The 13,223-nt window shown below is 33.2% G+C and overlaps 3 protein-coding genes across 4 annotated transcripts; 2 read left to right on the forward strand and 1 right to left on the reverse strand.

Moving 5' to 3' along the window:
- Positions 1-889: 889 nt before the first annotated feature.
- Positions 890-6,528, forward strand: LOC108778452 (short/branched chain specific acyl-CoA dehydrogenase, mitochondrial). The gene is made up of 9 exons (XM_018545633.1): positions 890-1,002; positions 1,921-2,035; positions 2,191-2,291; positions 4,845-5,051; positions 5,120-5,290; positions 5,366-5,491; positions 5,717-5,899; positions 5,970-6,105; positions 6,192-6,528. Exons 1-9 carry the CDS (start codon positions 967-969, stop codon positions 6,365-6,367), a joined length of 1,251 nt encoding a protein of 416 aa, XP_018401135.1. The 5' UTR covers positions 890-966; the 3' UTR covers positions 6,368-6,528.
- Positions 6,529-7,033: 505 nt separating this feature from the next.
- LOC108778387 (SRR1-like protein) lies at positions 7,034-8,191 on the reverse strand. The gene is made up of 3 exons (XM_018545559.1): positions 8,050-8,191; positions 7,209-7,907; positions 7,034-7,111 (listed from the first exon to the last, which is right to left on the reverse strand). The coding sequence occupies exons 1-2, from the start codon at positions 8,184-8,186 to the stop codon at positions 7,229-7,231; spliced, it is 816 nt and encodes a 271-aa protein (XP_018401061.1). The 5' UTR covers positions 8,187-8,191; the 3' UTR covers positions 7,034-7,111; positions 7,209-7,228.
- Positions 8,192-10,416: 2,225 nt separating this feature from the next.
- Positions 10,417-12,982, forward strand: LOC108778367 (uncharacterized). Of its 2 annotated transcripts, none has more exons than XM_018545535.1 (3): positions 10,417-10,479; positions 10,809-11,403; positions 11,859-12,982. In XM_018545535.1, the coding sequence occupies exons 2-3, from the start codon at positions 11,245-11,247 to the stop codon at positions 12,792-12,794; spliced, it is 1,095 nt and encodes a 364-aa protein (XP_018401037.1). In that variant the 5' UTR covers positions 10,417-10,479; positions 10,809-11,244; the 3' UTR covers positions 12,795-12,982. The 2 variants fall into 2 exon arrangements, with proteins under 2 accessions (XP_018401037.1, XP_018401038.1); XM_018545536.1 differs by having other exon boundaries at positions 10,809-11,394.
- The last annotated feature ends 241 nt before the right edge of the window (positions 12,983-13,223 follow it).

The raw sequence follows: 13,223 nt of genomic DNA on the forward strand, positions 1-13,223 counted from the left end.
TATCCTTGTGTATTCATTATGAAATTCTGAAATACACAAACAACAGAGGTTCCAAAATAGATTAGAGAAATACATAGATTAAATATTTAATTTAAATGTTTAATTAATTCAAATTAATTTAATTTTATCGTATACAAATAAATTTATATAACTTTCACGAAAACTGATAAAATATGTGAACTCACATGCAAAAATAATATCCGACTTACTAAATCGTTTATAGTAACATAAAAATCATATATGTTTGTCGAATTCAATTTTAAATCCATTTACTGATGATTTTACGTTATATAATAACGTTTAACATACATAAAAAATATAATTAGCACATATTAGAGGAAATTTAAAAAGACTGTAAGATCGCATCGTTGACAAAACACTCATCGTCATTGTGATAACGTACAGTTTCGTAATATTTCGTTGAAAATGCCAGCGTTATCGAGACCACTGACAGTGACAAAATCGAAGCATATCGAATATGTTTCGTTGCTAAAAAAAAGCCATGTTGTTTGAATATATTTTAACTGTCAATGCAAAGATTATTTAGACAACTGGTTAAACAGAAAAAAAAATACTTAACAATAAAAGCATCTTGCAATTGGATGCGAACATTCATTGAAATTGAAAGAGCCAATTTAGTCAACTTCAATTAATTTTAATTATATAGGATAACAGTATGTGGACACGTTATAATACCGCACAAGTAAACGAAGGGAGAAAAAAGCAAGTATATACCCCAAGTATAGACAGCTTTAGGCGATTTCTTCATTGCGCAGTAATGAAACCTGTTATGGAAAGAATCAATCCCGATCGGCTTCGCTCGACCGGCAGAAGCGACGAGGTCGGTCTGACGTACAACAAATCATCTTGCTCAGTATTAACGCAGCCTGCGAACTGTGAACAGCATACACTCGTTAATTCCTCGTATCTTCAAGAATCCTTCCAGAGGAAGACGCTACACGAACGATGAATGCATCAGTTTTGAGATCCGCCTTCCGCGAAGTACGTGAGCACGCATAGTCCTTTCTCGTCGTCGTTCCATTAAATTTACTGAGTTTCCTAAAACTGAACCGTTTGCTTTTTTTTTTTTTTTCTAAAATGATCAAAAGATTTCAACCCAGAACACGTGATTATGTTTATATACTATATAGTTGTGACGTGACGTTTTTCATCCGTCACTATATACCATATTATTATTTTTATATAACTTATCCGCTCGTGACAAGTGATTGCTTAATTACACTTGTATCTCTTTTTCTACAAAACATCTTGCAATAATCACGATAAGTAAATTAATTTCTTCAATTACATTATTCTCAAAATATACAAAGTGCTGAAGAATTTTATGTGTTTACGTATTATATGTGTAAAAGTATATAAACTTAGGAGAGAAGCGAATATACACATATTTCGTAGCTTATAACTATACTTTTTTATCGCGTTTAAATTATCGATATCGTTTACCGTTTAATATTTCAGCAGTTTATCAAATCAAATACTCGGCTGTATTTTCCAGCATTGACGAATCAAAGATAAAACGTTAGAAAAAATAATGTATTTCGAGAGTGCTTTATTTTTCTTTCTATCTCATATATTGCATGTATATATTTACGCGTTATATAATATCTGAAATCAACCGTTTATTCTCTTGCTGAATATGTTCACTTTATGTAATTGAACGTCACATCCTACTCCTAAGGTTAAATAACACGTTATAACGTATATTGGTAGACTGAACATTAATTTTTAGCGTGCACTAACACATTTTTCTGGAGCACAGGCAAGATAAAAAATCTGTTTTTTTCTTTTTAATATACATGTGATTAGAACAAATACAAGTATGTTTCCTATTTATTTTAATTAACACATTTATTTTAATTAAATGAAGCGATATTTAGAACGAAAATATCTATGTTGCAGATACCGCAAAGGCTGACACGAACGCGGAAAGTACATTTATGTGCATTAAGACTCAATCATCATCCAGGCCCCTTAACGCAATTTACGGATGATGAGCTTATGATGAAAGAAACCGGTAAGTGCATCTCAATTCCTTATCCTGTCAGAAGTAAATGATAAACGAGATCGCAGTCGATCAGTAAAACCTGTTTATTATCTCGCTATATATATATCGGCATATTTCAATTCATATATTCGTATTGTATTTTTTTAAATTTTATATATTCTCAGTTGCTAAACTGGCTAAGGAGGAAATTGCTCCAGTTGTACGAAAAATGGAAAAGGAGAGCAAGATAGATGACGGTGTTTTAAAGATGTTATTCGAGAATGGCGTAAGTTTGAATGGAACAAACAATTACCTAAAATTGAAGATTTTCATATCAAAGAGTATACAAGATATCCTATGTCTTATCATCTTTGCTAGCTAGCATAAGTAGTAAAATAGCATAAGCAAAATACTTTACGTAAAAAACACCAGCCTAATTACTTTATTAAAGTTATAGTATTAATATTATAATATCTACATATAACATAAATATTCATCTAATATATTTGAACTGTGTTTAATATTTACGTTCACGATCTATATATCAGACAAAGACATATTTTCGTTTAGATCGTACATTCATAAGTTATAATAGGATACAAGCACAACGGAAGCAGATTTTCCCCTTTCTGATAACTGTACCACCGATTGGCTTACGGGCGAAAAAGATACAATAAACTAAAGCCAGTAAACTTGACTGGTTCTTGGAAAGCAGAAAATCTGCTTTCTTTGTGATCACTTATACTGCACGATAGTATATGGTATATACGATTAAAAAAATTCTTAATTAAATTTATAAAAGTCAGAGAAGAATGCATCCTCACAATATATATTTAAGTAAGCAATATCAAATAGAGGGGACGTGAGGTTATAAAGAGTTCAAATGGACATTCAAGTGAACGTGTTAAAGTCGTTGAAAGTGATCGTAATTTATATCTACATATATACTTACAGCTGGTTTCGCCACTTGTATATTTATCTCGCATGAAAAACACTCAACGCGAGACTTGTACGTACGACAGTCTTCTACAAGTCTTCTACAAGTATGAATAGAATCTATAATACTTCTCTGACAATGTTTTTGAATTTTTTATTAACATAATTTGAAAGGAATTTATCGCGAGTGCGTCTACATTCGCTCATATTAGCTTTAAATTGAATTATAGACAAATATTTTGTTTTCGTTAGCATAATGGATTGTTCGATAAAAATCTAAGATACTCTATACATCAATCGATTTTAGCAAAAAGTTTTAATATAGAAATCTCTTTTTAATCAATTGCAAATTTCAATGAGTGAAACACTTTATATCAATGAGTGAAACACTTTATATCAATTCTACTAAAAATTATATATTTATTGAACCGAGAATATTGCACAAATGATAAATATGATAATGTCAACAAGATTGCAATAACATGTTTAGTTAGTGTCAATTGCGTATAAAAATGACGTAGCATGTAATAAATAAGAAAAATCGGAAAAGAAGATAAGTTCCTTCATTGCGAGCTGTTCGAAAACGGAATATTCTTTATCGTATATTACGTGAAGATATCTTTTATCAGCACACGTACATTAAGAATACTTCCTATTTTATACGTGTAAAGATAATCTTACTGATACAATTTTAATGAGGAAATATATCTTAAAGATATCTTATTTTTGTACAGAGATCGTAAGGCCAATTGTTTCTTACGGTATATAAGCATTTTTCCCTTACACACACAATATACATATATAAATAATGCATTTCAATGTAACTTCTGCGAAAGGTACTTGCGAACAAAATCAACCTTGAAAAATTTCTTGTTAGAAAATAAAATTTATTCTATATATAATAATAAGTTGCACTAGATTGCTATATGAATAAATTTTGAATGAACAGAGCACAAAATACGAAGACTAAATCTTGATGTCTAATAATATTTTTATGTAAATTTTAAATACATCTTCCATTTTTAATTTTTATACAAACTGCGCGCCAATTACTGAATTTAAAACACAATCACAAGTCCGACAGTAATCGGTGCGCAATTTATACCTCTAAAGATAAAAGATATATTTAAAACTAATATGAATCGAAACCTATAACAGTCTAGATGGATCTTAGTTGCTTATATATAATTTTGTATGAATTTATATACTGGTATATGTAGTCTTTCTAAAATGCGCAGTTTAGAAAGACTACACATATCAGTATTATAAATTTATGCGAAATTATATATAAGCAATTAAAATCCAGCTAGATTGTTATAGGTTTCGATTCGTATTAGTATATGTTGTTACATTGACGGTTCTTTAAAATTGAATATTATTATATATTTAGAAGTTATATAATATATATTTTTAATATACATTAATAAGACACCTCGGTCCAACTTTAACCGTATTTAACGTATTTCGCTTTTTTTTAAATCCGACGGTAATTGGTGTGCAATTTATGAAGATAAAAAATGTATTTACATAATATACATTTTAATTTATACAAAATTAATACATCTATGTTCAGTCTCGACTGTATTTGGCCTTATTCCTCTCTTTACTTAATTCTATAAAATATGTTGTAATAAAATATCAAACCAGCCTTGCAACACAATACTGATCTTTTCAACCGTTATTCTTCGAAAAACAAAGTCACGTGTATAGTCGACACGGTCAATCACATAACGTGATAGAACGGATAATAGAAGAAAATATATTGCGCTGTTAAAGATAGTTTTATAAAATTTTAATAAATGTGTACGTAATTTTATCTTTAAATTGACCATTTTTTCTGTAAACTGATATAATGAAGAAATATTATAGTTCAACATCTTAAACATCGCTTTCAAAATTTCAGTTGATGGGCCTTGAAATTCCAACAGATTACGGAGGTGCAGGTTGCAATTTTATGAGCACAATTTTAACTGTCGAAGAAGTCGCGAAGGTCGATGGAGCTGTATCTGCTCTTGTTGACATTCATAATACTCTGATAAACTCGCTTATCATTAAAGTTGCATCTAAGGAACATAAAGAGAAATATCTGCCTAAATTAGCACAAACATATGTACGTTATTACACGCTTTCGTTATTGATACATAAATAGAGAGACAGAAGATAAGAAGATCTTTTTAGGCCGGTAGCTTTTGCCTGACGGAACCTAACTCCGGATCGGATGCTTTTGCTCTTAAAACCGAAGCGAAAAAAGATGGCAGCGACTTTGTAATCAATGGAACAAAGATGTGGATCTCAAATTCCGATATCGCGGGTGTATTTTTGGTTTTCGCCAATGCAAATCCATCCGCGGTGAGTAAAATTTTACATACGAAAAGAAGAAACAACCATTAATGTAACCACGTAATGCTATTTTACATTAAATAGGGATACCGCGGCATCACGACTTTTTTCGTGGAACGCGATACGCCCGGTTTGACTGTAGCTAAACCTGAAGATAAATTAGGCATCAAGGCATCTGGAACCTGCATGATTCATTTTGATAACGTCAGGGTATATATCAACAAATTTTTTTAAATTTATGTGTGCATGTACTGAAAAAATCGCAGTTACTACATCTCTTCTTTGTGGCTGGCTTTAAAGTTTTAGTGAAAGCTAAATAAAAAATTATAATATAGTCTAGTGTACAAAGAACAAAATTGCGACAAAGAACAGACAGTTTTTATACAATGTATAAATACATCTACAATATTATTATAATTCATATTTTGTATCTAGGTACCTGAAAGCAATATTTTAGGTGAGTTTGGACACGGATACAAATATGCGGCTGGTTTTCTGAATGAAGGTAGAGTAGGCATTGGCGCTCAAATGATTGGAATAGCACAAGGATGTTTGGATGCAACTATACCATATACGTTGGAAAGGAAGCAATTTGGAAAGGACGTTTTCTCATTTCAAGTATGATGGTTACTTTATACGAATGAAATATCCATGTATACCTAAAATTTAAAAAATAATCCGTTTTCAGTCAATGCAACATCAAATAGCTCAAGCAGTAACTGACTTAGAATGCGCCAGGTTATTAGTTTACAATGCAGCTAGATTGGTAGATGCTAAAAAAGATGTTATGAAAGAAGCAGCTATGGCCAAATTAGTTGCATCTGGTATGTAACTTGGTAATTTTTCATTTATATTTTAAATTCAAGACTATATATACAATAAAATTAATACATACATATCATATTTATAGAAACTGCGTTACGTGTCACCGCAAAGTGCATAGATTTTATGGGAGGTGTTGGATTTACAACCGACTTTCCTCAGGAGAAATACTTTAGGGATTCTAAGATTGGCACGATTTATGAAGGTACAAGCAATATGCAGTTGTCAACGATCGCAAAATGTATACGCAAGGAATACTCTTAAATTAATAATCCTCAATATTATAATGTATATTTACAAATTACATTATAAGGAAGATTACTTTTAATCATAAACATGTTATTATTAGCATGTGTACTATTTTCTCTATTTTAAAAATATATTTTTATACTTTTATATTTTAACATTCGATATTATCAAATAAATGAGGGACACCCAATTTTGATAAAAGTCTTGTGAATCGACACAAGTACTAAAATTCAACCAAAATACAATACAGTGATATTTTGATATAAATAATAGAGATGTACAAAGATGTGATACATAAAATAAAATTAAAACAGTTTTTTCTTTAATAAAATTTACTATTTAAACTATCTCGATAGAAGTACAATAAATACAGACAGGTAAAGTACAAATACTCACATCACTATACAATTAAAAAATTTCTATTTTGATCCATACATTTTATTTTGGATCATGAGGTAATTTAAAACCTATGAGATCCGCAGTTTCCTTTATGTTGCGTTGACCTTTACCAGTATACTGTTTACGAATATCCTTACATGCTTGCTGAGACTTCAAGTAACAAATATACATCCCAGCTAAATTCTTTAATTCTTCTCGCTCTTTACATAAAACTTCAGAGGTTTCTTTATGAGCATGTGCTTGTTCCATGACATAATGTAACATTGCATTCTCTTTTATATTTTTAGTCTGTGAAACTTTACGTACCTCTTGTAAGAGAGAACGGATAATTTTAATATTATTATTCATTGTTGCTGTATTCTAAAAGCAAATTGGAATCATTAGTCATTCGACTATTGACACAAGAATTACATTTTGTTACACAAATAGCATTGCAAGAGCTAAAGCAGATAATTACAGTGTATCAAATGTCATTTGTCACTGCACGGCTGTAACGAATTCAACGTCTTTTGTTAAATATTGTGGTTCTTCTTTAGAGCTCCAGAAATCTGCTGGGACCTTAAGCAGGTTTTGTCTTGTAAAGATATGAATATTAAGGTTGTGGAAAACTTCCCTGTACATGAAGGAATTTTCCAACTGAATCTCTGTAACATAAGGATGAATGCGTAATATGTAACCAGCTGTATTCAATAGGTCCTTATGCAAGCAATTGTTAACAGTTTTCGAGAGACTGTTGGCCAGCAGGATGCAACTGCTCAGTCCATCGCCCCAATTCGCATAGAGGAAATTATTGGTCAGATGTCGCGAGCAATGCGGCATGAACACGAGGGTGGTCCTATCTCGCTGTACGACACGCTTGCCTTCCTCGTTTGTCTCTATAACCTCTAATCCCAAAGTACGCAGAGTTTGCACTTCCTCAGGGTAAAACGCCGGATCGTATACGTGTATGCGAATCGACTCGTATTGCGCCTTCAGACACAGTAGAAACGCCAATTGGCATCTCGATGATCTATTCTGCGAGAACCGTCCTAACCCGTAGCAGACTATCTCAGAGATACCGTTGGAGCCTAGAGTGGCTAGAGACTCCGACAGACGGCTAAAAATGAACTTGATAAACGACGTGTCCCTGATTCCGCCTACCGCCTTGTCTAACGTGCTGAAAGTTGCCGTAAAAAAACGTGATTGCAATTAGAATCAACTAGGCTCAACGTAGATCGCGACAGGTCGCGGCATCATTTGACTAGGTTAGGTTAAGATGACGGTGAGAATAACGAGACGCAATCGTGGAACTGACTTACCGAAGAAGACGATCGTGATTGATCTCGTAGTCTTGTTCTATAATTACGCTCGCTAAAGAGTTTCCATTTAAATTGATCCTTCTTCCATTACGTCTTCCACGACGAGTCACTACTACGAAATTATCCTCTTCTGACATGACTGAAGTGGCGCCGTTTGTTACTACTTGCGTTTTTCTTCACTACGGGGCGCCATCAAGCGCGCTTGCATTTTTTAAATAAATCTTTTTCCTTTTATTGGTATTGATTCTAAAAAAACATCTTTTTCATACAATAAGATATCCACAGCAGTGTCCAATTTAAATATAATGAAAATAGCAATAATCTACATATATGTATACAGTAAATCTCTGTCCAAATAATTCTTATTTAAAAAATTGCATAAATTACTAGACGCGCTTAATTATTGTCGATATTACAATTGCGTTTCAATTATTCCAAGGATCTCGTGTTTACTTATGTTCTTACAATTACATTTCAAGAAAATTAATATTTTTTATTCATATCTAATATTTTATCGGATGAGGCTCAATTTTATCAATTTAATTTATTTTTGTTAATTTTAGATTTTATATACTCATATTTATTTTAAGTATATAATTTTTAAAAGTATAATAAAGATAAAAAAAAACAAGTTAAATTATTGAGATTAACAATAAGTTAATTATTACATTAGTAGAAATGAATATATAAGCTATATGTATAATTGTGCATATTTAAGGCGTAAAAATTACGGTATTCCGCAGACATTAACACGTTGAGCGGCGCGCGCCGACGACACACGTACATACCGTGTGCTAGATTTCCGTGATTTCCAGTAATATATTAAAGTAATTAATTAAGATTCTCAAATTGCATAAAAAATAATAATTTCCAGATATTGGATAGTTTTAAGCTTCGGCTCTTGTGATATATTTATAAAAATTGGTCGCGGCACTCAATGTATTAATATTTGTCGTCTATATTATTATTCCGAATGCAAAGAATTTTAACGGCGATTGTTACGATTGAAGTAAAAAACATGATAGTAGCCATTTTTATACTAGTAAATGCACTCCGGCTATTTTTGGTACAATATACAAAAAAATGTATCGAATATAATATATACTCGACTATCACAGATAACACGAGTAACTATTTAATTGTTAACTTATAGAAACTTTTCTCAGTCGACGTAAAGTTAATCAACTCTGAAAAGTCAAGGACCACACGGTCGATATATTTATCGATAATAAAACTTTTAAAAATTAACTAAGGCAAGGTGCTTCTCATCCATGACAGTCCTAATTTCGAAGAAACTGTAATATATATAACAGTAATATATATAACTACATATATATATATATTAATCAGAATTATTTTAATATAATTTAATATAGTTTGTCGCGTTCTCGTGTAATTCGCTGATCTCGATTGGTCGTATAATGTTTCCGAAATTCCGACTGTTATGGGATATAGCACTCTAAGATTTAAAGACAACTATGTATCGTATTTCGATACGCTGCCAGTATTGAAAATCTATATATATAATGTGTACTGTAGAGTTTTAGTACTTGTGCTGAATAACGGAATGCAGCCTGAAAATTTGTATTTTTCTTGCGTTAGCTATAGTATATATAGTATCTAGTATATCTCAAAAGAAACACACAAATCAATAAAAAATCAAAATGATTATTTTTATATGCTCGAAGTCAATTCTATAAACAGTCAAATTTTGTAATAAAAAATCATTATTTGACGTCAAAATACGTCATTTTAATTTTCTCTTGACTTGGTGTATTTCTTGGGAGACTATATATGGCTATATGTTCAACAGAATGTTATTTTTTTTTTTACAACTGTTGGAAGTTTTCTTAGCGCTACTTGGATCATATACTTTTAAATCTAAAAATATAATCCCATCAGAGTAAAGAAAACATCCAACAATTATAAAATAAACGTTCTACTGAACGCGGTCTTTTAAGTCGATTGTACGATGATTACTGTAGACTTTAAAACAACTGCGACGATTATATAGCCCACTTAAAATCGACGGCAGTATAGTCGACTTATAATTTTTTCGGGATATTCGTCGACTATAAGTCAACATTCAGTCGACTTTTTCAGTCGCCTTTGCACTCCCCTAGTCGACTTAAAGTTAAACTTTTAGTCGACTTCATATTGTCAGGGATAATGCGCTACTTAAATAATTATAGCGACGTTTAAATGCGAAAAAACATTGTCTTTTTTTTTCGCTTACGCCCATGGGTTGTCTCGTGTCTCGCATGAAACGTACAGTATGTGCCTAACGGGACGACGCTAAGGTAGTGGAAATGAGTCATTCGTTACTGCTCGCCACGACCCATCGCGTATAACCGAGCAAATAAGTCGCAATCGTGCCGCGCCGAGGACGACGACTGCTTCATATAGTGATCGTCGACCAATATACATACAGTAAAACGTTAAACAAAAAAGTTTCCGCACTTCCTTTTCTCTCTTTCACTCCGATACTTCCGTCACGATTCGTCATAATGTGACATCGGAGCGCTTCCTCGCGATGCGCTTTAATATGCATTTGAATTAAAAAGTGTTTCTATCCTCGAGAATAATCCTGAATCCGCGCGTGTAAAGCAGCTACTTTTAAAATTTTACCTTCGCGATTGTAATCAAATTTATAGCTATCTGCAACATCCGTGTATTATATCATAGCTGAATAAATCGTCGCCCGCAAGAGCAAAAAGCGAGTGATAAATAATTTATACGACATTTAATTGTTTTTGCAGGCGCCAACTTTATGCTTCACACGGATTCACGGGTCCCACATTAACGTTGCACCTGAAACAACGAGTTGCTTACGAGAAGAGTTATAGATAAAGATTTGGCGGATTTATTTTCGTGCCACGAGACGACATTATACGAGAGACTATAACGTGTTCAATCTCGGCACGAATAAATGACGAAATTGTTGAATTCCGCCGGTATCCGCGGCATCGATATCCCGTGTACGTTCGCCGCATATCTATACGGTGACTCTGAGAGCCATCGTCGCTGGTCGTCGAATATAACGAATATGTATAACGATAAAAATGTCGCTTAGCTATAATAGCTAACAGCTAACCACGCCGGGCGAAGCAGGTGTGCGAAAAAGGTGTGTCACGTGACATACGATAATAATTGCCTTCCGATAATAATCATAATAACCGATGTGATGCTACCGCAATGTCCTTCACCTCGAGAACAAACAGATGGGCCTCGAGAGTAATTATTATATTACAGCTGGTCACCTGGAACGCCGTTGGCATCATTCTTCTTCACAGAGGCGTCAGTACTTTGCATAGGAGAATCTTAGAAACCAACAATGTTGTCGAGGTAATGGAGGTAATTTATTTCTACTAAATGATTAACATGCATGCAATAATTACATTCGTAACAATTATTAATTTTCATTATTCATTATATGTATATCTATTATTATCAACGTCTATTATATATTAATCTTATATCCATTTATGTATAGTATTTACATTTATTTAATGTATACATAAAATAATTGTATTATTTATAAAAATTCATTATTTCTAATCTCCTTTATCAATTATCATATTATATAATATGATAGATATAATGAAACAATTATATAATGTATAATTTATAAATTATTATCAAGGTTCGTTATAATAATCATTACGTGCATAGATTCTATTATAGAGATAGATGTGTGTTATAGAGTTTTTGTGTTGTGCAATCGCAATTATATCTCTGCTTATATAAAATTGCCCATTTATGTACACATATATATGTATACATAACGTGCTCGCTTTACCTTTCCACAGGTAAATCCTCCAACCGGTTTGGAGTCCGTCGTGTCGTCTACGAGACATGAATACGATCTATCTACCGAGCAACAACTGATCGACCAGAACATAGAGATAATAATTCAGATAGATCCTAATAGATCTACGTCTCTGGATGATGATAGGAATCTCTCTGAATTAAATACAATTAGAAACGAACGATTAAAGAACGCATCCGAGACTATTTTGGAGAAGCAACGATCTACGGTCTTCCTCGCGGATTCTCTCGCAGTTTCAACGACCGATCGAGGAACGTTGAACTCACAGCTGAAGACCAATCACTTAACGAAAATAAATCGGCGTCCTGACGATCATGTCGAAGATAAAGATGTAACGGTCAACAAAATCTCAAGAATAACCCGAGACAAGGAGCTTATCCTCGGTAACGAAATTTCGAATAACATCCACGTGAAAAAAGACGTCACTGCAACCTCGGATTATTCGGAATCCAAGACTGAGGGATCGGTTTTGAGGGAGGAAGAGGATCTCGATCTCGCAGAAAACGCAACACGAGCTACAGTAGTACACGAGATGACGCACGAGACGTCCACCCTCGGCAAGGGGGCCGATCAGGACCAATTTACCATCAGGACAGACAAGAGCAACGTAAATAAACTTTCCCGCGTGAACGAAAACATCGCGACGACGGCGGTCGCTTTAGTATCTATCGGTGCGATTATGCTGCTGGTGGGGCCGATTGTGATCATAATGCGGATTTTAGATGAGAGGCGACAAGCGAGGAAGCTGATGGCGTTGCCGTCGAGATCGCGAGAGGATCTGCCACCCACGTACGAGCAAGCCGTTCTCATGGACGAGGCACCAAGGTATTCGACGCTCGCGTTGAACTACGATCGCACGCCGCCGCCCTCACCGACTCTCTCGTCCACCTACACCTTTTCGAACTCTACGACGTAGTTGTGTCCTAGGCGGAACTTAGACGAGGTTCCTTGTTGCTTTTTTGTATAATAAAAACCGATTTTTACTATGAGATTGTTTTTTAAATTAAATAATGAGCATCCTTATATAGTTAGACAGGCAGAGAAGAAATAGAGAATTTGGAGAAAGAATCGAACAATCGCGTTTGTTTTACCGTTTTACGTATAATGCACCAATGCATCGCGTTTGTTCAAAGATGTATCAAATGCAAGTATATATATATTTGTGTGTGTATATTATATATATATATATATATGAACAGTGACTGGAATTGGATGAATGTCGTATATTCATATGAAAAGTTTGATAAGTCATTGTATGATATATATTTATAACAACGTAATTTTATAGTTGAAATGAAAATTCTCTCATTTTGTCTTAATTATTTTTTAAAGACATATACTTTTT

Source organism: Cyphomyrmex costatus, unplaced genomic scaffold (genome assembly GCF_001594065.2).
Source record: "Cyphomyrmex costatus isolate MS0001 unplaced genomic scaffold, Ccosl1.0 scaffold5, whole genome shotgun sequence".
Lineage (NCBI taxonomy): Eukaryota > Metazoa > Arthropoda > Insecta > Hymenoptera > Formicidae > Cyphomyrmex > Cyphomyrmex costatus.

Bases quoted from the DNA above. Each gene is read 5' to 3' on its own strand.
- LOC108778452 (XM_018545633.1), top strand. From the start codon at position 967: ATGAATGCATCAGTTTTGAGATCCGCCTTCCGCGAA. The intron at 5,291-5,365 runs GTGAGTAAAATT...TACATTAAATAG, and splicing joins CCAATGCAAATCCATCCGCG to GGATACCGCGGCATCACGAC. The intron at 5,900-5,969 runs GTATGATGGTTA...ATCCGTTTTCAG, and splicing joins AGGACGTTTTCTCATTTCAA to TCAATGCAACATCAAATAGC.
- LOC108778387 (XM_018545559.1), bottom strand. From the start codon at position 8,186: ATGTCAGAAGAGGATAATTTCGTAGTAGTGACTCGTCGTGGAAGACGT. The intron at 7,908-8,049 runs GTAAGTCAGTTC...GGCAACTTTCAG, and splicing joins AATCACGATCGTCTTCTTCG to CACGTTAGACAAGGCGGTAG.
- LOC108778367 (XM_018545535.1), top strand. From the start codon at position 11,245: ATGTCCTTCACCTCGAGAACAAACAGATGGGCCTCGAGAGTAATTATT. The intron at 11,404-11,858 runs GTAATTTATTTC...ACCTTTCCACAG, and splicing joins ATGTTGTCGAGGTAATGGAG to GTAAATCCTCCAACCGGTTT.